The sequence below is a fragment of the Phyllostomus discolor genome, chromosome 5 (assembly GCF_004126475.2).
Source record: "Phyllostomus discolor isolate MPI-MPIP mPhyDis1 chromosome 5, mPhyDis1.pri.v3, whole genome shotgun sequence".
NCBI classification, from domain to species: domain Eukaryota; kingdom Metazoa; phylum Chordata; class Mammalia; order Chiroptera; family Phyllostomidae; genus Phyllostomus; species Phyllostomus discolor.
This window is the reverse complement of record NC_040907.2, coordinates 31,454,354-31,479,234: the sequence shown is the minus strand read 5'-3', so window position 1 is coordinate 31,479,234 and position 24,881 is coordinate 31,454,354. Positions and strand designations below refer to the sequence as shown.

Here is a 24,881-nt window from a genome sequence, read left to right as displayed (position 1 = left end):
GTTAGTAGCATATTACCCTGCTTCAAATAAATTAAATAAAATTGAAGCAATCTGTTCAGTACATTTTCAAAAGACACTCAGAGGAAGGAGATCAGTAAAAAGGCTCTCTGTTACTCACCTGTAACCCTCTCCTTCGTAGAATACTGGAATCATCCATAATAGGTATCAGACAAAACAAAAAAAAAAACAAAAAAAAAGCCACTCCCCAGTCAACTACTAGTGCCTACTTGCTTCCTGCTGGGCAAGGAGGCGAATGATAACTCCGTTCTCTATGCTGTGCCCGCTAACTACCGCTCCACTGAACCAGTCTCTCTCTGTCCAGTGTGAGTAGACAGATAATCACGGCCTCGCATCAGAGCCACGTCTTTCTTCACAGCAGTAAAGATAGATTTCATCTGAATCACCATCAAAACTAGGGAAAATATTTCATATTTGTTTTTCTTTTCCACACATACCCCTTTGGTTGAAAATATCTGAAGTACCAAAAAAAAGGACAAAAATTCCAAAAAAAATTCCAATCTTTGATAACCTGACTTCACTGCTTATTAAAAAGGTTGGACAAACAAGAGAAGTCTCCACCTACAGCTAGTGAGCTTATAAAATCCATGTCACGTTTTCCTTTCTAAAAACAAAACCACTCCACATATGTTTTTAAAAAGATAACAATTCTTCAGAAATACAAAAACAAACAAACAAAAACCATTATTCTGATGCCTGTATTTTAAGCTTAGGCTAATATAAAACCAGTTATTGTTTTGACTAAGTCGGCAAAATTCCTTTCATCTTTTGTACAGACAAAGCAAATGTCAGATTCTTTTGATAATGTCACAGGCTCTTTTGTTTCTTTATCTCTAGATACGCTGTTCTTCACTTCTTGGACAGTTGAGAAAGCCTCTTTCTTCAGGAGCTTAGGTCATTGCTAAGGTCGGTTCCCCTGCTGCATAATGTCCTGGAGGGGCTACTACATATGTGGTAAGCTCTGAGCATGGATGAATTCATTCATCTATTCATTGTTAATAATACTGTCACAGCAAAAGCTCCCCATTCCATCAGACTTCTAAAAGGGCACAGCATGAAAAAATCTAGTTCTACCAAGGCTTTAATAATCTCAGAATCATTTCTTTGGTCACTGTCTGCCATTTTCAAAGTAGCACTTCAGCCAAATTTAAAGGTGCTTCTAGTCTCTTAATTTATAACTTAAAAATATGTATTTTTAGAGTTTAAGAGAAAAAGGTTAGTTATCATGATATGACATTGTCACTTAAATGCTCCATAATACTTTAAACTTTCCAATTCTATAGTAACCACCAGAATCCTAGTAAACACAGGGGGAAAGTGAGGCAAATTGGTGATTTTTCTAATGAGTCACGATAAAAAAAATTCCTAGCAAAGGCAGCACCCTATTTTTAGGAACACGTTGTCTACTAATTCACAATCGTAGTTCTCTAAATTATAGGATATCCTGTACAACTTTTACACTCACTAAAGGATCTTAAGAGCTATTAATACAAATTTCCTAATTTGAGAAATAAAAGTATGTGTAAAGAACCATGAATCAAGCTGTTATATTTTTTCAGAAATAAATACAGCAATGACTATAGAATGGACTCAGTCGGCATCCAACAAGGAGAAAAAGCTGCCCCTCTTGTAATTATGGCAGCTGCACCAACAGTCTGTGGCTTAAAAGGAGGTCTATTTACAAAATCTTTTTCTGGTCGTCTTACAGCTGACTTAGTCACAAGAGCTAGCCACATTGCTGAAAATAGCACAGAAAGCAGGATCCATATCCCTTTCATTCAGTAAAAAAAAAAAACCACTTCTAATCTTTAGCACAACCAGTGTGGTCTTTCATTGTTAGAACTAATAAATTCACATCTCCATGGACTCCTTCCATCTGCTGCTTTAAACAACTAACAGCTGGATTATGTCTATGGGGAAAACAAACATAAGACCCGAACAGACAGCTTATTTGCATAGGGAGTGCTATCCATTATGAATGTCTGCAAAGTCACAGGCTTTTAAAGCTATAGAACCTCTCTATTAAAATAGATTGTGTTAACTAACTAAAACATATATACATGATATATATCCGAGATACATATATTTACTAACAGAGAGAAAGTAGGAGTGAGTCTCTAATCCATTCATCCCTGTAGAAATATTCATGGTATATTCTAATAAACTATTCAGATCAGGGATTCATAATTCAAACTCTTCATTCATTTTCTAATTCCGGAATCCTTTATTATGCCAAGCAATGAGATGGGCATGCAGAAAGATTACCAAGATCAGCATTACTTAAAATTAATAATTCTATTCTAGAAGAGCTCAAATTGAATGAGAAAGACGAGTGCAAACAAGTAATTAGAATACAATGTGCAAAGTAAGACAAAGTGCTAAAGGAGCATCAAAAATGGCTCAATTAATTACATTGGAAAATCTACAAAAAGGCTTCTAATGGAAGTGCCATCTGGTCACTGAAACTAATGATATAGGATTTATCAGCCTCTGGTCAAGACAGTCTTACTTTCCTAAAATATGCACAGCTTAAAAATCTTCGAACAGCCCTCACTATCTAAAAAGTGAGGTTAAAAAAAAGAAGAAAACTCCTCCCCTTGACATTCAAGGCATCCCCTAACACAGAAACAACAGATTTCATTTCCACTACTACCTTCCTATAACTTTAGCCTTCCAATGAGAAAGAACAATGCACTGTTTCCTGAACACACCCCATCCTTCTCCATCTCATATTCTTTGCAGTTAAACAGGAATACAACCATCGATCTTGTAAGACCGTTGAAAGGAATAATTTAAACAACATATATCAATGATTCTTAACCCTTTTCAGTATCTCTAATGACAAAGTAGAATGCACCCTGTTCAAAATTTCCTACCATAACCTGGTTTCTTTAAGGCCTCATGTTTTATTTGTAAAATTCATACAAATTGTGAATTCTTCTTTCTAATCAAATCAACCTTTATTTTTCATATTAAAATAATGTTCATAGCCCTGGCTGGTGTAGCTCAGTGGATTGAGTGTGGGCTGCAAAACAAAGGGTCACTGGTTCGATTCCCAGTCAGGGCATATGCCTGGGTTGCAGGCCATGTCCCCAGTGCGGGCCACTGGAGAGGCAACCACAGATTGATGTTTCTCTCCCTCTCTTTCTCCCTCCCCCTCTCTCTAAAAAATAAAGAAATAAAAGAAAATATTTAAAATAATAATGATGTTTATAAATACTAATTAGATTGCAGGAGACTGAAGATGAGTAACCACAGAGGTAAGAGGAAAATCAAGGCTGAATGCTGACTTCCGATCGTGATGGTGGTGTAGGTAAACAGGGCTCACCTTCTTGCACAACCACATCAAAATTACAACTAATCTATAGAACAACTTTCATTCAGAACTGTCAGAAATTGACTGAATGGAAGTCCTACAACTACAGAATTAAGAAAGAAACCACATCGAGACTGGTAGGAGGGGCAGAGATGCTGAACAGACTGGTCCCACACTCATGCGTGGAAGATGGAAATTGGGAGGGATATCTCAGGAGCTATGGGTCCCAGACCCACATCAGGCCCCCCAGACCAGGGTTCCAGTGCCAAGAAGAAAAATCTCCATAACTTCTGGCTGTAAAAATTAGTGGGGATTGAAGCTGTGAAAGACAGAAATTGCTGGAATCCCAGGTAGTTCCTTAGGGCCCACACACAGACTTACCTGCACTCACTCTGAGCCCAGTGACAGAGCAGCAGATTGAAAGACATCAGAGACATACAAAAAAATGTCTCTGGGATCACAGTGAGGGCTTGAGTAACAGCTTTCTCCCAGACAGAAGTGCTGGCAGAGGCCATTGTTCCTTTTCTGAGCCTTCACCTCACAGAGCCAGCAAGTGGGCACCATATCTGAGACTCCATATGTTTGCCCCACCCTAGTGATCCCCTGAGGCCCTGCTGCACCCAAATTCCAGGCACACCTAAGGTGTTTCCAATGACTCTTCCATACCAATGGCTTGCCTTGGCCCATGCTTCAGATTTTCCTAAATTATCTCAAACAAGCAGCATTTGGCTTCAGTGAGCCCTGTACCTCTCAATAAGTTGCCTCAGGCCCAGCACTAGCAGCAGCCAGCCTTGATTCACAGCTTGGCCTCACCTGGGCACCTCTAAGCCCAGTATAAGTATCATCCATCTGCAGATCGCTTTGCAGCTAATGCTCTGTGACTCCAGGCAGAAAACCAGGTGGCTGACCTTGAACATGCCAACAACAATCAAGGCTCAACTATAAAAGGAGGGTGTACATAGCACACACGATGCACACACTCTGAGTACTGAGTTTGGGTAATAGGGGAAGCTGTGGCACTGGACCCTACAGGATACCTATTACATTAAGCCACTCTACCAAGCCTGGGTGATGTAGCAGCTCTACCTAATGCATAAAAGCAAACACAGGGAAGCTGCAAAAATAAGCAAAAAAAAAAAGAAACATGGCCCAAATAAACAAACAGAACAAAACTTCAGAGAAAGTATTAAATAAAATGGAGAAAAGCCCCTGGCTGGCGTAGCTCAGTGGATTGAGTATGGGCTGCGAACCAAAGCATCACAGGTTCGATTCCCAGTCAGGGCACATATCTGGGTTGCAGGCCATGGCCCCCAGCAACTGCACATTGATGTTTTTCTCTCTCTTTCTCCCTCCCTTCCCTCTCTAAAAATAAATAAATAAAATCTTTTTAAAAAATGAAGAAAAGCAATCGATCAGATGCAGAGTTCAAAACACTGGTTATAAGCACACTCAAGGAACTTAGTGAGGACCTTAACAGCATAAAAAAGACCCAGTCAAAAATGAAGGATGCACTTATTGAAATAAAGAACAATTTACATGGAATGAACAGTAAAGGTGATGAAGCTATGAATCAAATCAGTGATTTGGAACATAAGGGAGCTAAAAACAACCAATCAGAACAGCAGAAGAAAAAAGAATCCAAAAACTGATAGGATAGTATAAGGAGCCTCTGGGACAATTTCAAGCATACCAACAATCACATCAAGGGGTGCTGGAAGAAGAGAGAGCACAAAATTGGTGTTAATATAAGTGTTAATTGGTGTTAATATCAGTGTTAATATAAGAAATATTTAAATTTATAGAGAATTTTTGGTGAGTTTATCTGAGTTAAACTTATGACAACTGTCAAGAAGCAAAATCTTAACAAATTGAGAAATGTTTTGTAGAATGGTAGTTTAGTGTCTTATTTTATATATTAGAATCAAAGGAGGAACCATAGAAGGTTACATGAAGTCCGCTGGTGATAGATTAGGGAAGGCAGGAGAAAGCAAGGTAGGGAAACCTCTGATATTAGATAAAAGGTAAAATAATAGACATGTTTCTTTTACACACGTGGGTAAAGGATAGTTAACAATCAACAATTAACATAATAACAATAACAATGAGGGGATTTGTGGTCTCAGCTTGTGTCCAAGGGGTTTAGGAAAAAAGGGAGGTTACTTGATATTCCAAAGGCTATGTTATCATAGCTGCAAAAAGAAAGTAGACAGGCTTAGTTAAGGTAAAGATTGACCTTTGTTAGGGAAAAATATCAGCCTAGGACATGAATGCCCACCATAAATTGCTTTTAGTTAAACAAGTTTTAATTTTAGATTGTCCTTTGTGGTTACTTTAGGTCTCTGAATTTATACGTCTCTGAGTTTGCCTCACAGGCCTCCCCGGATCTTGTCAGACTAATATGAGGCCCCTTTTCTTCCACACATCGACCTTTTGGTCATAAATCAATGCAAAGGATGCACTGATGACCAACCATTTGGTTGGATAACAAGGTCCCACAGTGCTAGGAAGGCTCATTCCTAGGAAGTCTCACAGTCACGTTTGTCTTGCTGAATACAGGAATGGGGCACAACCATAACCTTAGATGGTATTTAAGGTCAAATTGTTATTATTCAAAAAAGGCAGGTGAATGGGAAGCAGTTAGATCCTATATGTCCTCGTTCAAAAGTATACTGTATCATTTCTAATTTTTGAGCTACCATGATCTGAGTCTTCTTGTCACTTGTCTTAAATGTTGTTTTTCTGCATCTAGTGTAACATTTAGTACATACATAGGAGTAACAGTATTAAACCAGTAACATCGATTAGGAACAGAAAATATCTAATACTAGACAAGGAAGAATCTAAAAGGAACAAGCATCTCAGCCAACCAAAAAAACCTTTTACATATATTACCACAATTGATTAAGCTAATAATGTTTTCTTCCTTCATCCATTGTTATTTGTACCTTTGATGCATTTGGCCAGATGAATTAAGACTTTCTACTATTTTAATATCCAAAAGCTCTAATTTTTCTTTTGGCCAGTTAGTTTCCATAGAAATGACTTCTGGAGATGACTACATTCCATTTCCCAATATATTAGATTTTCATTATTATCATAGGCTTTTTTCTAACTTTGAAGTTATTTTGCCTATAATTTTAGTATTATACTATATTCCAGTAGTTTTTAGCATAATCTTGCTGTTATTATAATAAAAATAACTTAGTATAACAGAAAAATTTTCTAACCTTTCCCAGCCAAAAATGTCTCTTTCCCACATACCAGACATTGCTACTTATTGGGGTAGATACAGTAGACAGGATTGGGTGAATACAGCATTCCATATAGATTAGGGGCATAACCATTCACCTTTTCTATTTTCGCAAATAGTGAGGTGGGTTCCCATTGTTTATTATTTTTAAATATGGCCCATCTACTTCCCATTGAAAGTATTCTAATATTGAGGGCAGTCTCTATGCCTGCCAGTTGAACTACTAAAAATTTAAGCTTAGGGTCTAAGGTGCCTGGGCTTTTAAGACACAATGTTGTAGATTACATTTCCCATCCAAAATTCTCCAAAATCCAGGGGGACCATGAGAGTCCCATAAATGTCTGGCCTGGGCTTCTATACCCATTATAGTTGGCCACAGATTCAGAGCTACTTCAGATTCCATTTGCATTAGCATAGACAATGGGCCCTGCTGAGTTAGGGTACAGGCGCTTTCCCATTGTCGGGTTTGTGCATGAGTTTGTATTGTCTGTCAAGTCTGTTCTATCCACTGAGCTAAGGCTTTATTGTCTTTCCATGGTGTTTCCCACCCTTCTCCTTCTTCCTGAAACAGCATTTCCTCTATTAACAGTTCTTCATTAACTGCAAGTTCACCTTGTCCCAGAATACCAGGGCCAGCCCCTATTCCTCCAAGTACCCCCCTTTTATTTCTTTTAGAGGGCCAGTGTTGTTGGATACACTAGGAATGTTGTTGCTATTGGGTAGCTATGGCTAGGGAGCAACTGGGGTATACTGAATGGACCCAAAAATGTTGAGTTTCCCATGCCATAGTTAAATGGGTAGAGATAACCCCAAAATGAGCTAGAGTTTGAGTATTCCATAGGGCTTCCCACAATCATCTAAGATGCAAGGACATATCTGCACACCAAGTAATCCAAATAATTTCTGAAATGAGAACCCATTGATTTTTTTTTAAATTTGTTTCATGGACATCCAGCCACAAGAGCATGGCTGGTGAGTCCTAGGACAAGATAGTACTGTGACACATTGGGCAGTTCACTGTAAGCCCTTTCTTATTATATCCAGGTATTTTTCTTAGCTTTTCATCATTGATTCCTATAGCTATACAATACTCACCTACTAGGGGCATTATCAGGGAAGTATTTTTGGAGGTATTTGCCCAAAATAGGTCCTTTATAATAGATACATCCAGAAAAAAAAATGTACCAATATTTATATTGATAGAAGAACAATGTGTGGCCAATGAAGTGTTAACTTCATTATTATGGCTAATAATTAGAATATCATTGTCTAGTAGGTGAGAAAGATTACTAGGTACTCAAGTTAAATTCTTCATATTTAATAAGGGAGGGGAGTCTGAGGAGACAATGTTTCCATTAGAAAGTCATAAGGAGGGCAATAATAATATAAAAAATTACTTTATATATATTTAATTATGGTAATAGCAGCATCAATTTGTGAGTATACAGGCCTCACATGTCTCAGGATAGCTATTTGCCTTCATGGTTGGCAGCTTCTAATTCTTGAAAAGTCCTTGATCTCTGCTTTAGACGAAGGCCAGTGTCAGAGATGGGGGCAAATGTCCATTTTCAGTTAGGCCCCAGATAAGGTCCCTTTTAACCATGTTGAAGAGTCTTTAATGTCTTTTTTAATGAACAAAAATCTCCTGATTGAAAATGATGGTTTTTGTTTCTTGGAAGCATATTGTGAAATGTTACTAATTTATTAGTCCTTATAAGTTGGTTAATGAGCCCTTAATAATAATGCAGAATGTCTTCTTTTAGTAAAGTTGATTTATGTCTGTTTACTTAGATTTATAGGGTGGTTGGTGACTATTTTATAAGGAGAAAGGCTATGTTTATCAAGAGATTTTAGGCTGAGGAGTACTATAAGGACAGCTTTTGGTGAAGGGAGATTAAAAACTTCTGCAAATTTACCTAGTGGAGTTTTAATTATATCAATTGTATGTTTTATTAATTCGGGGAACTGGGGGTGTTAGGCACAATGAAAATATTCTAGAATAGGCCAACTATTATAAATGGATTGTACTGTTTGTCTAGTAAAGGAGTCCCTCTGTCACTGACTCAGAGGGAATTTTCCAATTTGGGAATGAAATTTTTAAAAAATAACTTACCTATAATCAAAACTCTTGTTCTCCTGCAAGGGAATATCTCAACCCACATACAATTATAACTAATCTAATTAGTTTTTTGTATTTTTGAGATGGTGGCATTTGGATAAAATTGAACTACCATATCTGGATTTAGAGGAAGTGAGAAATGTCTGTCGGCCCCGTGGGATGAATCTCCCGGGCTATATTCTGGACAGATAAAACATTTACTTTATCTTGTATGAGTTCAGTAGCAGAAAGGTATCCAGTAACACTGTTTATTCCATAAGATCATCTTTTAGGACTCTAATTTTAGCTCATGTATATGTTAAAGTACAGTATAGGTAATTGAGCTCCTATAGGTAAGATTGGATTCTGACTGGGTCCAAGCCATATTTATTTGTCTGGGACAGTTTCCCCCTTTTGTTGCCATATTCCCTTTTTTTCTACAGCTGCCTATTGGAACTATAAAAGAATTGTTACTGATTTAATAGAAAGTAAGAGACATTCTCAGGTCTGGGTACTTTGGCTGCTTAATGCTGTCTGTCTAGCTGCAACATCAGCTAAATACTTTCCTTTTGTTTCCATAGTGGCAGCTTTAGAAAGCTTTAGAATTTAGATAATTGACAATTGTTTTAATTTTTGTATGACATTTAATAATTTTAGAATCCATTTTTTATGTGTTCCCCTGAGAAAGTTAAGAAGCCTTGCTATTTTAACAATATCCTAAAGATGTGAAGTATACCAAAGGCATATAGCTATTATCAGTGTAAGTACTGGCTATTTGAATTTTTAGCCAATTGACAAGTGCAACCTAGAAAAATTAATTAGGCTTGTTGGGCAGATTTTATTCAGGTAAATAAGAACTTTGTTATGTCCACCATGTATGTTATTGCATATTCAGCTTGGTAACATTCCTGTTTACTTTTTACAGATTCATTTGTAAACTGAATTGAATTAGCATTATCAAGGAGCATCTTATAAACCATTCCAAGAAACAAGAAGGTGGTCAGGTCAATTTGATTTTAATAAGAGCTACAGCAGCTGGGCCATTAAAAAACATTTCAAATCCAACTGTGACAATAGCCAGTCAAACCCAGGAATCTTCTAAACTGCTCTCTTATTTTTGGAAGACAAAAAGATAATTCCTCTGACTCTTTCACAGGTAGTAGCCATTCTGATGTATCAGATAACCAAAGTATTTAATCTGGAGTACACAGAATCACAGCTTGTCCTTTGACATTTTATTGTGTTCTTTTGGGAATCTAGTAAATTTCTAGAGCATAAACTAAATTATCCACATATTTGATTAGAGTGGAATCTCTAGGAAATTTAATATCATTTAAATCAGCTTTTAGTATGTAAGGCAAAGGGTTGGACTCTCTCATATATACCCAGGGCATTACTGTCTAAGTAAACTTGTAATCTTCCCAGGTGAAAGCAAAGAGGTATACAAATAGAACATAGTTATTCTTGCCCTGGCTGGTGTGGTTCAGTGGACTGAGCATGGGCTGCAAAACCAAAAGGTCACCAGTTCAATTCTCAGTCAGGGCACATTACCGGGTTGTGGGCCAGGTCCCCAGCAGGAGTCATGTGAGAGGCAACCACACATTGATGTTTCTCTCCCTCTCTTTCTCTCTCCCTTCCCCTCTGTCTAAAAATAAATAAAAACTTTTAAAAAAAGAAAAGAGAAGAACGTTCAAGGAGGGCTGAACAGTAACAACTGCTGCCAAGAAACCCATTGCCAAAGAACACTCTAGAATTTAGTGACTTGGAAGTCACTGGTTCACACTGTAAGAACAATTTCAGGGGTAGATGGGTGATATAGCAACAGTGGATTGCAGAATGAGTAGCTGAGAAAATAAAGATGTCAAATCTAGACAATTCTTCCAGTTTCTATTTAACTCTTTCCTCTCCTTCACAGCCAAATCTCTCCCCATAAAAAAGTATTCTAGAAAAGAAATGGATGGGATTCAGAGTATGAACAAAGCTAGGGGGGGAAATATTTCTTCCATTATAACAAGAAAAGCAGGTACAGACAACAAAATACCATATTTTGCCATGTATAATGCACACCCACGGTTTTGTGTCTTATACATGGGATTATTATAACATTATACCCATGGCATGTAATCATTATACCCATGTATAATGCGCATTCTTATTTTCCCCTCAAAAGTGAACGCAGAAAAGTGCACATTATACAAGTCAAAATATGGTATCTCTAACTTCAGTGGTAAAGAAGCAAAAGAAGTTTCCAAATTATAGCAATTTTCTCTGTGAAACAAAAAGGAAATCAGCAGCCTTGGCTCCAACCAACCAGCTGGCTCAGTTGGCTGGAGCTGTGTCCCATACACCAAAAAGTTGCAGGTTCAATACCCGGTCAGGGCACATACCTAGGTTTCAAGAGTACATGGGAAACAGCCAATCAATGTTTCTATCTCACATCAATGGTTCTTTCTTTCTCTTTCTTTCTTTTTCTTTTTCTTTCTCTCTTTCTCTCTCTCCCCCCCCCCCCCAAATCAATAAACATATCCTCAGGTGATGATTAAAAAAAAGAAGAAAATCAGCAGAGAGCAAAATAGATTAGAGATCTGAAAAGATCAAAGAATATTTGAAACAGACAATGTAGAGAACAAGATGAATTAATTAAAGAAAAAGTAGGACTGGCAAGCAATCCTGAATACTGGCTGGCATTATTCATCGTAATTTTATAAGGCCACTAATCTGCCTCATACATGGCTTTCTCTACACGAACACAAAGGCAAAGACTCCAGAAAGATTTACCAGACAGACTGACAAAAAATGGGGCAAAAGATTTGTGATACTGACTAAACAGTTAATAGACCATGGAATGTTCTAATATCAGTACTTTTTAAAAATTTATTGATATTTGAGAGAAAGAGAAAGAGAGACATCAATTTGTTGGTCCACTTAGTTATGCATTCATTGGATAATTCTTGTATGTGCCTTGACCAGGGATGGAACCCACAACCTTGGCTTATTGGGAGAAGGTTCTAACCACTGAACCACCCAGCTGGGGCCCAATATCAGTACTTTTCAATCACTCTTCACCACTGTTAAATACAACTATGTGTAACAATACATGACATTAATGGCCCAACTAAAAGACTTGCTGTGCAAAATTTTTAAAAGAGAACAAAATCTACACTTAAACTTTTAACCAGTTATATGAACTTTTATGCAAAGCTTGTATAAGCTTTGTCATGTATTTTAACCCAATAAATTCAGTAAGATGTCTTTCAATAGTATCAGTCAACAAATTTATCCTTAAAAAAATTGTAAATGCCTTTTTAAAACATGAAAGCCATTATTTTTAAGGCAGTACACCTTAAATTCTTTACAAAGCATTACAGAAGATAAAATAGAAATGTTTAACAATCTAAGATAAAATTCAACTCTGATTTATTCAGGCAAAATAATTAGTCTGTTCTTTTGCTTCTCTCTTAAGAATGTTCTTGAGAATAAGCAACTAGGCTGCTAACATCCTGTTCAAACTCATGAAGTTCTCCCAACTTTTTATTTTGAAATCTCTTCTGAAACAGTATTTTCACACCTTTGAAAAGACACTAGGTGGCATTAGAACATGTTCCTCTTTCAAAACAGAAGAGTGGAACATACAGCAATTCTCAAATTAACAGGCAATGAACGTACTGCAATTCTCAAGTTAAAATCCTTACTAAGTTAAATACTTCACTACCTTATACTATTTGCCCTTTCACAAATAAATTGTTCCTGCTTCCCTACATTATTTTTTGTTCCCTATACTTTCTTGTATGATCCACAGCCTCCAAATCCCTACCTATAGTTCTAAAACTCATCTCCTTTACACTAGATGTCTATTTCTAACTCTTAAAATATCTAACAAATGAATAACACATGCACAAGAATTAATTTGGAACCCCCTACTTCACACCATATACAAAAATTAACTCAATTAGCTGGATCAGTTAATTAAATATAAGAACTAAAACCATAAATCTCAAAGTAGAAAGCATAGGGGTAAATCTTTCTGAACTTTTATCTGGCAATGAATCCTTAGATATAAGACAAAGAGTACAAGCAACAAAAGAAAAATATGGATAAATTTGACTTCCTCAAAAATTTTATATATCAATGAACATAATTGAAATTGAAAAGACACATGTAAAATGAGGGAAAGTATTTGCAAATCATATTACTGGATAAGGGTCTAGCATCCAGTATAAATAAAAAGCTATTACAATTCAACAAGAAAAAGACAAACATAATTTTTGCTTTACTTTAAATATTTTTTATACTTCGGTTAGTTGACATATAATATCAGTTTCAAGTGTACAATGTGGTGATTGGATATTATATAACTTTCTAGGTGATTATCCCAACCCAACACCAAGTATACTAATTAGAATATTACTGACAATATTCCCTATGCTGTACTTTACATCCCTGTGACTGTTCTGTTGCAACTAATTTGTATGTCTTAATCCCTTCACTTTTTTCACCCAGTCCCCCAAACCCTCTCACATCTGGCAACCATTCAAATATTCTCTGTATCTATGAGTCTGTTTCTGATTTGCCTGTTTGTTTTTAGATTAAATTGTTGATAGATGTGTATTTATTGCCATATCATTATTCATCCTTCATTTTATTTTTCATTTTTTTCTTCACTCAAGGACATTTTTCACTGCTTTTAGAGGGATAGGAAGAGGGGAGAGAGAAAGAGAAACATTGACAAACATAGGATCACTGACCAGGAATTGAAACTGCAACCTAGGCATTTGCCCTGACTGGGAATCAAACCTGCAACATTTTGGTGTATGGGACGACACTCCAACCAAATGAGCCACACTGTTAAGTGCTCTTCTTCTTAAAGATGATTCTTTAACAATTCATGTAATAATGGTTTCATGGTGATGAACTCCTTTAGCTTTTCCTTGTTTGGGAAGCTCTTTATATATCTTTCGATTCTAAATGATGCCTTTGCACAGTAGAGTGATCTTGGTTTCAGGTCCTTGCTTTTCATCACTTTGAATATTTCTTTTTTTTAAGATTTTATTTACTTTTAGAGAGGGAAGGGAGGGAGATAGAGAGAGAGAAACATCAATGTGCGGTTGCTGGGGGCCGTGGCCTGCAACCCAGGCATGTACCCTGACTGGGAATCGAACCTGCGACACTTTGGTTCACAGCCCACGCTCAATCCACTGAGCTATGCCAGCCAGGGCTACTTTGAATATTTCTTGCTACTCCTTTCTGGCTTACAAAGTTTTTGTTGAGAAATCAGCTGACAGTCTTTGGGAGCTCTGAGGTAGGTAACTACTTGCTTTTCTCTTGTTGCTTTTAAGATTCTTTCTTTGCCATTAAATTATGATGTGTCTTGGTATGAGCCTCTTTGATTTCACCTTGTTTGTGACTCTCTGTGCTTCCTGGACTTATATGTCTATTTCCTTCATCAGGTTAAAGAAGTTTTCTGTTATCAGTTTTTCAAATATGTTTTCAATTTCTTGCTCTCTTCTCCTTCCAGCATCCCCATGATGTAAATGTTGTTACACTTGAAGTTGCCCCAGAGGCTCCTTACACTGTCCTCATTTTTTTTAACTTTTTTCTTTTTGCCATTCTGATTGGGTGTTCTCTGCTTCTTTATCTTCCAAATCTCTGATTTGATTCCCTAAAATGAATTCTTCATTTTAGTTCATGTGTTCTTCATTTCTGGATGGTTCTTTTTTATGTTTTCTAACTCTGTTTTTGTTTCCTGTCTCTTTGTTGAAGTTCTAAGTTCATCTACTCTTCCCCTAAGTTCACTGAGTATCCTCATAACCAGTGTTTTGAATGCTGCAACTAATAGATTGTCGCCATTTTGTTTAACTCTTTTTCTGGAGTTTTATTTTATTCTTTCATTCAAGACATGTTGTTTTGTTGTTGTTTTTTTATCTCCTTGTTTTGGCAGCCTCCTTGTGTTTGTTTCCATGTACTAGGCAGAGCTGCTACATCTCCCACACTTTGTAGAATGGCTTTATGTAGGTGTCTTGTAAGTTCCAATGGCACAGCCTCCCTGTTTACCTGAACTGAGCACTCCAGGTATGACCCCTTCCCCATGTGGGCTATATATGCCCTCCTGTTGTAATAGAGCATTGATTGCTGTTGGCATGTCAGTGGAAAAGATTTATCCCTCAGCTGATGGACTGCAAGGGCAAGCTATAACTACTGTGGAGGATTAGCTGTGCAGAGGCCTACTCCACAGAACAGGACTTACTTCAGCGGGGCTCTGGTACCTGCTGAGTTCGTTCCTTGGGTATGTTACTTGTAGAGGTGGGAGGGTGGTGCTTCGATGTGTCTGAAGCTATATACCTGGTGCCCTGGCTCTGGGGCCTCCTTGGAGGTACAGACCAAGGTCAGCACCACCCGTGTTCTACAAGGGGCCACAGAGCATGAGCTGCAAAACAATCTGAAGATGGCTGCTACTTGTGCTAGGCTTGAAAGTGCCCTGGAGAGGCTAAGCTGTGAATCAAGATTGGCTGCCTCTAGTGCTGGGCCTGGAGCTACTTATTGAGACATATGTTGTATACCAAGTCCAGATGCTATGTCTTTGAAATATTTTATTTAAGTCTTAAGCATGAGCCAGACAGGCCATTCCTATGTAAAAGCCACTGGAAACAGGTTGGGTGGGCCTACAAGTTGGGTGGGGTAGTGTCTCAGGTATTCACCAGGGCTGGATGAACAGTAATAGCCAGATTGAGGAAGATTCAGTTGTGGCATCAGCCAGTAAAAAGGACAATGGCCTCTCCCAATACTTCTGTCTGGGAGAAAGCTACCCCTCCAGCCATAGACCTGAAGCCAGTACTAGAGCTCTGAGGGAGTGTGTCCAATTAAGTCCATGTGAGGGCTGTGTAAAAGGAACACCTGGGACTCTAGAAACCCTCTGTTTCACTCAGCCACAATCCCCACTAGTTTTTATAGCCGGAGTTATGGGCACTTCTATTCCTGGAAGTGGAACTCTGGGTTGGGGGGGCTTAGTGTGGAGCTAGGACCCCTCATTCCTCAGAGGGGACCTCCAGTCAAGATATCCCTCCTGATTTTTATCTACCACATGTGGGTGTGGAACCAGCCCATTCCACATCTCCGCCCATCCTACCAGTCTCGATGTGGCTTCTTCTTTATATCCTCAGTTGTGGCACTTCTGTTTGACTAGATCTCAGATGGTTCTGCATGATGGTTGTTCTGTAGTTTAGTTGCAATTCTGATTAATTGTGGGAGGATGTGAGTACCACATTTACCTACACCACCATCTTGACCGGAAGCCCCAAACAACAATTTCTAAAGGTCAAAGAACTTGAATAAACATTTCTTTGGACAGAATATCTAAATGGCAAAAAAAAAAAAAGTGCATATAAAAAGATGCTTGCCCTGACTGATGTGATGACTCAGTTGGTTGGAGTGTCATCCCGTAAAATGAAGGTTGCCAGTTTGATTCCTGGTTAGGGGCATCAGGGTTGCAGGTTTGTTCCTCAACCAGAGCAGGTGTGAGAGGCAACCAATTGATGTCTCTCTCTCACATCAATGCTTCTTTCCCTCTCTTTCTCCCTCCCTTCCCCTCTCTCTAAAAATAAATAAAATCTTTAAAAAAGATTCTCAACATTATTATCCATAAGGGAAATGCAAATCAAAATCATGATACCACTTTACACTCACCAGGATACTATAAGAAAAAAATAATAATATTTTAAAAGCAGAAAATAAAAAGTGTTAGCAAGTATGTAGAGAAACTAAAACACTAGTAGATTGCTGGTGAGAATATAAAATGGTACAGCTACTGTGGAAAATAGTTTGCCATTCCTTAAAAATTTAAAGATAGACTTACTACATGACCCCTCAATTCTGCCCTTGGTGTATACACAAAAGAATTGAAAACAGGTACTCAAGCATGTACATGCACACATATGGTCAAAGCAGCACTATTCACAACAGCCAAAAGTTGTAAATAACCCAAATTTCCATCAACGGACTAATGCATAAACAAATACATTATATACATACAAGGAAATAATAGTCACAAGAAGTAATGAAGTACTGTAGTGATACATACTTGAATGTGGGTGACCATCCAAATATTATGCAACAAGAAATAAGTCAGACACAAAAAGTCACATATTGTATGATTCCACTTATATGAAATATCTAGAACAGATAAATCAACAGAGACAGAATGCATATTAGTGGTTGCTAGAGGCTGGATGGAAAGGGGAAGGGAGAGAGGGCTAAATGGGTACAGAGTTTTACTTTGGGGTGATGTAAGCATTTTATAACTGGATAAAAGCAGTGGTTGTACAACACTGCAAATGTACTAAATGCCACTGAACTATTTACTTTAAAATAGTTAACTTTGTTATTTGAATTTCATCTCAAGAAATTATTTTTAAAAGGATATCTACAACAGATGACTTGTCATCAATGATAAAAATAAAATTCATTAATTTCCTTTCCCAAACCTGTTTCTTTCCCTGTATGCCAGTTCCAATTAAAGGTATAACAATCTATTGCTCAATGAAGAAAACTGAAATGCATTCTTTTTTCTTTAATCTCTTTTATCTAATCCAGCAGTTTTTCATGAGTATAAACTATGTTGTAAGTAATTGCTACTATTACTACGTAAAGTACCTAAAGGCATGCAAAAAAAGATTATCATTTAGCTCATACAACAAATTCTGGAACTATGTTATTTTACATGCCCTGTAATTATCTTGATTATAGATGAGAAAACAGAGGACTCAAAAGATTGAGTGATTCCCCCAGGGTTATATGATTACTAAGTGGCAGGACAAGGATATGGAACAGAGGTCCACAGCCTGAGCTCTATCTAGTATTTACTTCTTTTATAAAGTAGAATGCACTCACAATCATTTCATTCTAATATATTTTCTTGAGTAGGAAGTGAAAAAATAGAAATTAATAGATAACCCATAGGAGTTTTTTCAAATATCAGTTTTCATGACTTTTGGATTGCTATCTCTAAAGAAGGTAGTTTTTTTTAATTAAAAAAAATCAACAAAACCTATTAATACCTCTTTAACAGTTTAACAGTGTTGCCTGACACTCACCTTTCCATCCCTTGTAGACACATTTCAATTTGTCCCTATCCCCCAAATTTTTCTTTTTTATAAAGTCCATTTTTTTCTTCTTATGGCTTGTTATTTTTGTGTTCTTTGAACCTTTGCCTCATCCAAAATCGTAAAAATTTTCTGTTCTCCTGCATGTTTTATGACTTTAGCTCTTATATTTGGTACATTATCCACTTTCAAGTTAATTTTTGTAAATAGCGTGAGGTAAGAGTCCAGGTTCATTGTTGAAAAGACTATTTTCTTCCCATTAAATTAGCCTGGCACATTTGTCTATTTCTGAGTGGTCTATTCTGTTCCCTACTCTACGTGTCCATTCTTACACCAGCATCACACCGTCTTGATTACTATACCTTTACAGAAAGCTATAAAATCAGGTGGGGTGATTCCTCCAACTTTGGTCTTGTTAGATCTTCTTCAGTTTCTTTGAGTAATGTTTTGTAGTTTAAAATGTATTAATCTTGCAAGTGATTTCTTAAAATTTATCTTTATTTTTATTTTCAGGTTATTGTAAATAGTAATATTTTTAAACTTCAATTTGTAATTGTTCATTGTTAGCATAGAGAAATACAAGTATTTTCACCTATTTTTTCTGTATTGATTTTTGGAGAAAACACTGGTAAGAAAATGAAAATGTGAGCCACAGACAGAGAAAATATTTAGAAGGCATATATCTGATATATAACTTTCATCCAGAATATACAAAGAACTCTTAAGACTCAAGAGTAACAAGACAAACTAAAACTTTTTAACAGACTAAAGATATAAACAGACACTTAATCATAAAATACATATGAATAACAAGCATATAAAAAGTAATTCAACTTCCTTAGTCATCAGGGATACACAAATTAAAACCTCTCTATGATACTCCCAAACCCAGTAACACAGCTAAAATGAAAATGATAATACCTAGTATGGACAAGGATAAAGAGCAATTGCTGGTAGATGTGCAAAAATGCTACTACAGATAAATTTGGCAGTTTTTTATAAAGATGAACATACACTTACCGTATATCCTAGCAATCTTATTCTGAGGTGTTAACCCAGCAGAAATGAAAGTGTATGTCCAAATACTAGCATGCAAACTTTTATAGTAGTGTTCTTTCTTTTTCTTTTTTAAATTATTTATTTATTTATTTTTATAGAGAGAGGAAGGGAAGGAGAAAGAGTGGGAAACATCAACGTGTGGTTGCCCCTTGCATGTCCTGGGAATCAAATCGGCGATCCTTTGGTTCACAGGTCCAGGCTCAATCCACTGAGCCACACCAGCCAGGGATAGCAACTTTCTTCATAGTAGGCAACAATTAGAAACAATCTAAATGATCATCAACTGGTGAATGGCTAAACAAAGTCTGATACACCCATGCCAGTGAAATTCTTCCAGCAATAAAAAGAATTATTATGTAAAACAATATGGATGAATCTCAAAACAATTACTCTAAGAAAGAAGTCAAACACAAAAGATTATATACTGTATGATCCAAGTTATATGAAATCTGGAACAGACAAAAACCAGAATGACAGAAAGCAGATCAGTTGCTGCCAAGAGCTGGCGTGCTGGGGAGAAAACAGGACACAAAGGAACATTTTGCTGTGACAAATTTCTATGCTCTGATTTTCTGTATCTATATCATGACTGTGATGGTCAGGATACAACTGTGTACAGCTGTGAAAATTCATCCAAACTGTATATTTAAAATGGATAAACTCTATTCCTTATAAACTATAATTCAATAAAACTGATTAAGATACAGATATAGAGATCTCCAATTCTCACAGTGGAAAATGCAAAGTTACAGCTGCAGAAAGGTAAGACTGAAAGGGGAAGTTGCTGAATTTGGAATCTCTTTATAATACAGAAATAGGTAAAACAAGTATCTATGGGTGCTTCTCTTTGGAGTCATATGTGGAAATTAAAGAATAATCAGAAGAATGCTAGGAAAAGGTTCTAAGTAATATCTTGGATTTTTAATTCCTTTAAAAGCATATGTGCCACCTCTAAAAAGAGTTCTTAAATATTATTAAATTAAAAATACAATAATAATCAAAGTCACAATGTGATACCACTTAAACCCACTTGGATGGCTATAATTTTTTAAGAAAACAGAAAATAACAAGTATAGATGAAGATGTAGAAAAACTGGAAACCTCAGGCATTGCTGATAGGAATGAAAAATGATGTAGCCATTGTGGAAAACAGTTTAGTAGTTCCTCAAAAAGTTACACGCATAATTACCATGTGACCTAACAACTGTACTCCTAGGTACATACCCAAAAGAACTGAAATCAGGAACTCAAAAAAATTCTGTACTTGAATGCTCATAGCGACACTATTGACAACAGCCAAAAGGTAGAAACAAACCAAATGTCAATCAACAAATAAATGGATGAACAAAATGTGGTATATCCCTACAATGAGATCCTATTATGCCATAAAAAGGAATAAAATGCTGATACATGCTACAATGCAGATAAACATCCAAAACATTATGCTAAATGAAAGAAGCCAAATACAAAGTCACACATATCATATAATTCCATTTACATAAAATATCCAGAATAGGTAATCCATAAATAGAGAACACAAATTGGTAGTTGTCAGGTGAAATGGCAGTGACTTTTTAATGGATCAAGGTTTTTCTTTTAGAGTGATGAAAATGTCTTGGAACTTGACTGTAATTTTTCAGAATTTTTATTTCCCTCTGTTAAATCTCATTTTGCTTGTTCTCCTTGAACCATCATTTCTGTCTGTGAGGCTCTCACGGAATTTACCATTCAACTTGGGAAATATGGCATCAGCATACTTAATAAGCATTTCTTCTATGCCATTATCCAATAAGTTGATTTTTCAAAAATCTCTTCATGAATACATCATCTGGATACCCTCAAAATGAAAATATTTGCTACATTAAAGCTTTTAACTATCCATTCTCCAAACTCTAGTCAAGTCTAGCTTCCTGCAAGTTATCTCCCCAATAATTACACCGAGTACAATTACTGTCCCCTTTTTAGTTAGTTTTTAAGTCATAATAAACATTTCACTAAAGGTTATTTTTTATTTAAAAATTAGTTGTTTTGCCCTGGCTGGTGTGGCTCAGTGAACTGAGTGCTGGCCTGCGAACCAAATGGTCGCGGGTTCAATTCCCAATCAGGGCGCATGCCTGGATTGCAGGCCAGGTCCCCAGTAGAGGGTGTACGACACTGATGTTTCAGTGTACCACACTAATATTTCTCTTCCCCTCTTTCTCCCCCACTTCCCCTCCCTCTAAAAACTAAATAAATCTTTTTAAAAATTAAAAAAATAAAATTAGCTGTTTTGATATATGTTAATCTTGTTGACCCAAAAATTATTTGGAATCTGGGTATATGTACTATATAAGAGGTCCATCTGGAAAAAGTCCAGCCATTGTTAATATTATGAGAACAGTTTACGTGATATTGATGTAACCTGGCAGCTAAGGAGAGTAGACTGCAATGTGCAAGCAGAAACAATGACAACTTCACTGTACTAGTCAGTGGGGGCAGTAGACGCCAGTGAGTGAACATGTGTATTGTGTGGCCATCACATTCAAAGTAACTGAGGGAGTAGATCAACAAATCCACATCAAATTTTGCATTAACCTTGAACATTCCTCCACAGAAACTATTTGGATGATTCAGAAGGACATAGCTATGGGTACCCAGTGATTGGCAGCTTCATCATGACAATGTGCCCAGTCATTCCTCACATCTCGTGCAGAGTTCTTGGTGAAACATCAAATTACCAAGGTGACTCAGTCCGCCTACAGCCCAGATTTGATACACTGCAATTTCTGGCTTTTCCCAAAACTAAAATCACCTCTGAAAGGGAAGAGATTTCAGACCATCCATGAGATTCAGGAGAATACAACAGGGCAGCTGATGGTGATTGAGAGAACTGTGTGAGGTCCCAACGTGCTTACTTTGAAAGGGACTGAGGTGTCATTGTCCTATGTACAATGTTTCTTGTATCTTGTATCTTCTTCAATAAATGTCTCTATTTTTCATATTATATTACTGAATGCCTTCTGGACAGACCTTGTATAGCCATAACTCTATTCACAAACAAGATTACACTGCAGGACAGATTTTTGAGAAATGTCACAGCCAGAAGTATGCTAAATGAAAGAAGCCACACAAAAAAGACACATATATAATGTAATTTAATTTCTATAAAATGTACAGGATAGGCAAATCTACAGAAACAGAAAGTAGATTAGTAGTTACATAGGGTTGGAAGGGGTGAGAAGATAAGGAAGTGGCAGCTAAAGGGTACATGGATTTTTTCTGAAGTGCTGAAAATATTTAAAATTGACTACAGGGATGGCTGCACATATATGTGAATTTATTAAAAATCATTGAATTGTACAATCTAAATGGATGAATTCTATGTATGATATGTGAATTATATCTCAATAAGGTTTTTTGTTTTTCAAATAATTCAGGAATACTCTACGTCAGTTGGTCTAGATCAGCAGTCCCCAACCTTTTTGTCACCAAAGACCAGTTTCTTGGAAGATAATTTTTCCACGGACCAGGACAGGGTAAGGGTGGTTACAGGATGATTCAACCACATTACATTCAAGCTCACCTCCTGCTATGCAGCCCAGTTCCTAACAGGCCTGGACTGGTACTAGTCCATGGCCCAGAGGTTGGGGACCCCTGGTCTAGACTAAGGAATTCCCTCTGCAACATACCACCTTAAAATGAAACATTTTGTCCCCTTTACCAGCACCCTCAGCTGGTAGAGCATGAAACTCTTAAAATAAAACATCAGCTTTACCTTAGTGGCAATAATTTTCAAAAGGGTGCATGTTAGAAGCTATATAATACTCTAAAGAAAATACAGATGCCTGGGACCATGTCATAACTACTGGATCAAAATCTCTATGAAGGTACATGGTGCTATATTTTTTAAGTTCCAGAGGTTAAAAGGTGGGAGAGGAAAGATGGGCTTTAATAGCTACGTTAAGAACAAGTAGAAAAATCTGAATATAGTACCTATGTTAAATACTATTATTAAATTGAAATTAAATTTCTTGAATCTGATCATATAGCATAGTTATTTAGGAGACTGTCCTTGATATCTAAGGAGAAATACTTAAGTAGGGTGAGGCATCATAATGTCTATGACTTGCTTTGAACTGTTTCAGGAAAAAAAATTATATACATACCCAAAGATAAAAAGAAGCATAATATAAAATTACAACTAAATTGCTCAATGTAAGTAAGCTTTTATGGGTATTCACTGTACCATTCTTTCCATTCTTCTGTAGGTTTAAAATGTTCAAAATAAAAAGTTGGGGAAGGAGGGAAGTTTCTGATCCCGATTCTCTCTGTGGCCTAAGAATCACAAACTTCAGGTCACATAAGGAAATCTTTTGGTCCAAAAATTAACTTTTTACCTATTGTAAGAAGACTTCTTCCCCTATTCCAACTTCCCAGAATAAACAAGTGAACAAAGCTTTCTACTCCATGTATGCCAACCCAAAAGACTCATACTCCCACAGAGTATATAAGATTATAATTTAATGGGAACAAGTTTCTGTTATTGTACCCTACAAACACTAGTGTGCTTTGTTCTATAGAAGGAAAAGTGTGAGATTAGCAGAAAGTCAATGAGTGTGGTAAGTAAAGTGGCAGAGCCACTGAGGGTAAAAGGGTCCAAGATGCAATCACAGGCAGAAAATCACCTGCCAAGAGTACACAGGTTAACCTTTGTTAGGTCCTGTCTATCACAGAAAACTGAAACAAAGAAAAGGCTCATTCTTTCATTCAGTATATACTGAAATTCCCAATGCGCACAAAAGTGTTCCCTATCTTGTGTACTAAATGGGTATACCACAGAGTTGTACACAGAAGCAACATGACTTGACAAGATTTAGAATCATTTCTGTAAGAAAACTCTTTCCCAGGAAATTTATTCATCAAAGTCACAATCATACTGAATCTTTTTTATAATTCTCAGTACATAACTGGTATCGGTGACAATATAAGAGAACAATCAGCATATATCTAAATTCCATTCTTTTTCTATTCTTCACTTTGAGAAAGTAAACTACCCAAATCCTAAACAGGAAAATAATTGATGTGGCAATGACAAATGACAATCAAGGATTTATTCATAAGGCAAGGGACAATCTTTATTAACACTTACCAAGCCAGCAGTAAGAGAAGGCGCAGACTGTCCAAGGGACTGGTTCCTCATTCGAACCAGGTTTGATGCTTCTCCTGAAGACTGCCAAGTCACCTGTCCCACACTGCTATGTACGCTGCTGGACAAGGGAAGCAGCTGCTTACCTTCAAACACAAGGTTTGGAAAATATACTTGTAATTATGCATGAATTAGTTAATGAAAAAATACAATGATATCAAGTGGATAAAAGTATATCGATCTGAAACAAAGTTCCTCCATATCCATTTCAGAATCTGTAACCCTTTAAAAATTCCAAACATGAACTATTTAAAAATTCTCTATAATATCCACCACCATGCTACTCTCTGCCCCATACCCTGAAATCCAACCTAGCAGGCTAGTTTTCCAGTATCTTCCATCCTACTTAGCTTCTCACCAACTCAATGCAATATGAGTGGAGCTGACAGACTCTTCTAGACAAGTTCAGCTCTTAGGTCTCCAGAAGACAAACACTGAATCCATACTGCTCTCACAAGACTCCATGTATTTGGCCAAGACTCTACCTTAAACCCATTGAAAGACTGCAAGATAGTCACTTAATAAAGCCTGAGTATCTAGAATTGCAACAAGTTTCTTTTTTTTTTAATTTTTTTTATTTATTTATTTTTAATCATTGTTCAAATAGTTTTCTCCTTTTTACTCCCAACCCATTCCCCCCTCCCACCCCTCCCCACTTCCCTCCCCTTACCACCTGTGAACCCTTCCCAAAGTCCCCTTAAATTCCCTCTACTCTCCCCTGTGGTCACTGTCAGCCTGTCCTCTATTTCAGTGTCTTTGGTTACATTTTGTTTGTTTCTTTGTTTTGTTATTTAGGTTCCTGTTAAAGGTGAGATCATATGGTATTTGTCTTTCACTGCCTGGCTTGTTTCGCTTAGCAT

General features: G+C 36.9%; 1 protein-coding gene across 15 annotated transcripts in view; it reads right to left on the bottom strand.

Moving 5' to 3' along the window:
* The window catches only part of MAST2 (microtubule associated serine/threonine kinase 2), a 163,689-nt gene that overhangs the window by 115,416 nt on the left and 23,392 nt on the right, over positions 1–24,881 (bottom strand). For all 15 annotated transcript variants that reach the window (XM_036026006.1, XM_036026005.1, XM_036026004.1 and 12 more), the window contains exon 3: positions 23,965–24,107. In XM_036026006.1, coding sequence (XP_035881899.1) covers positions 23,965–24,107 — 143 coding nt within the window. The remainder of the gene's footprint in view (positions 1–23,964; positions 24,108–24,881) is intronic.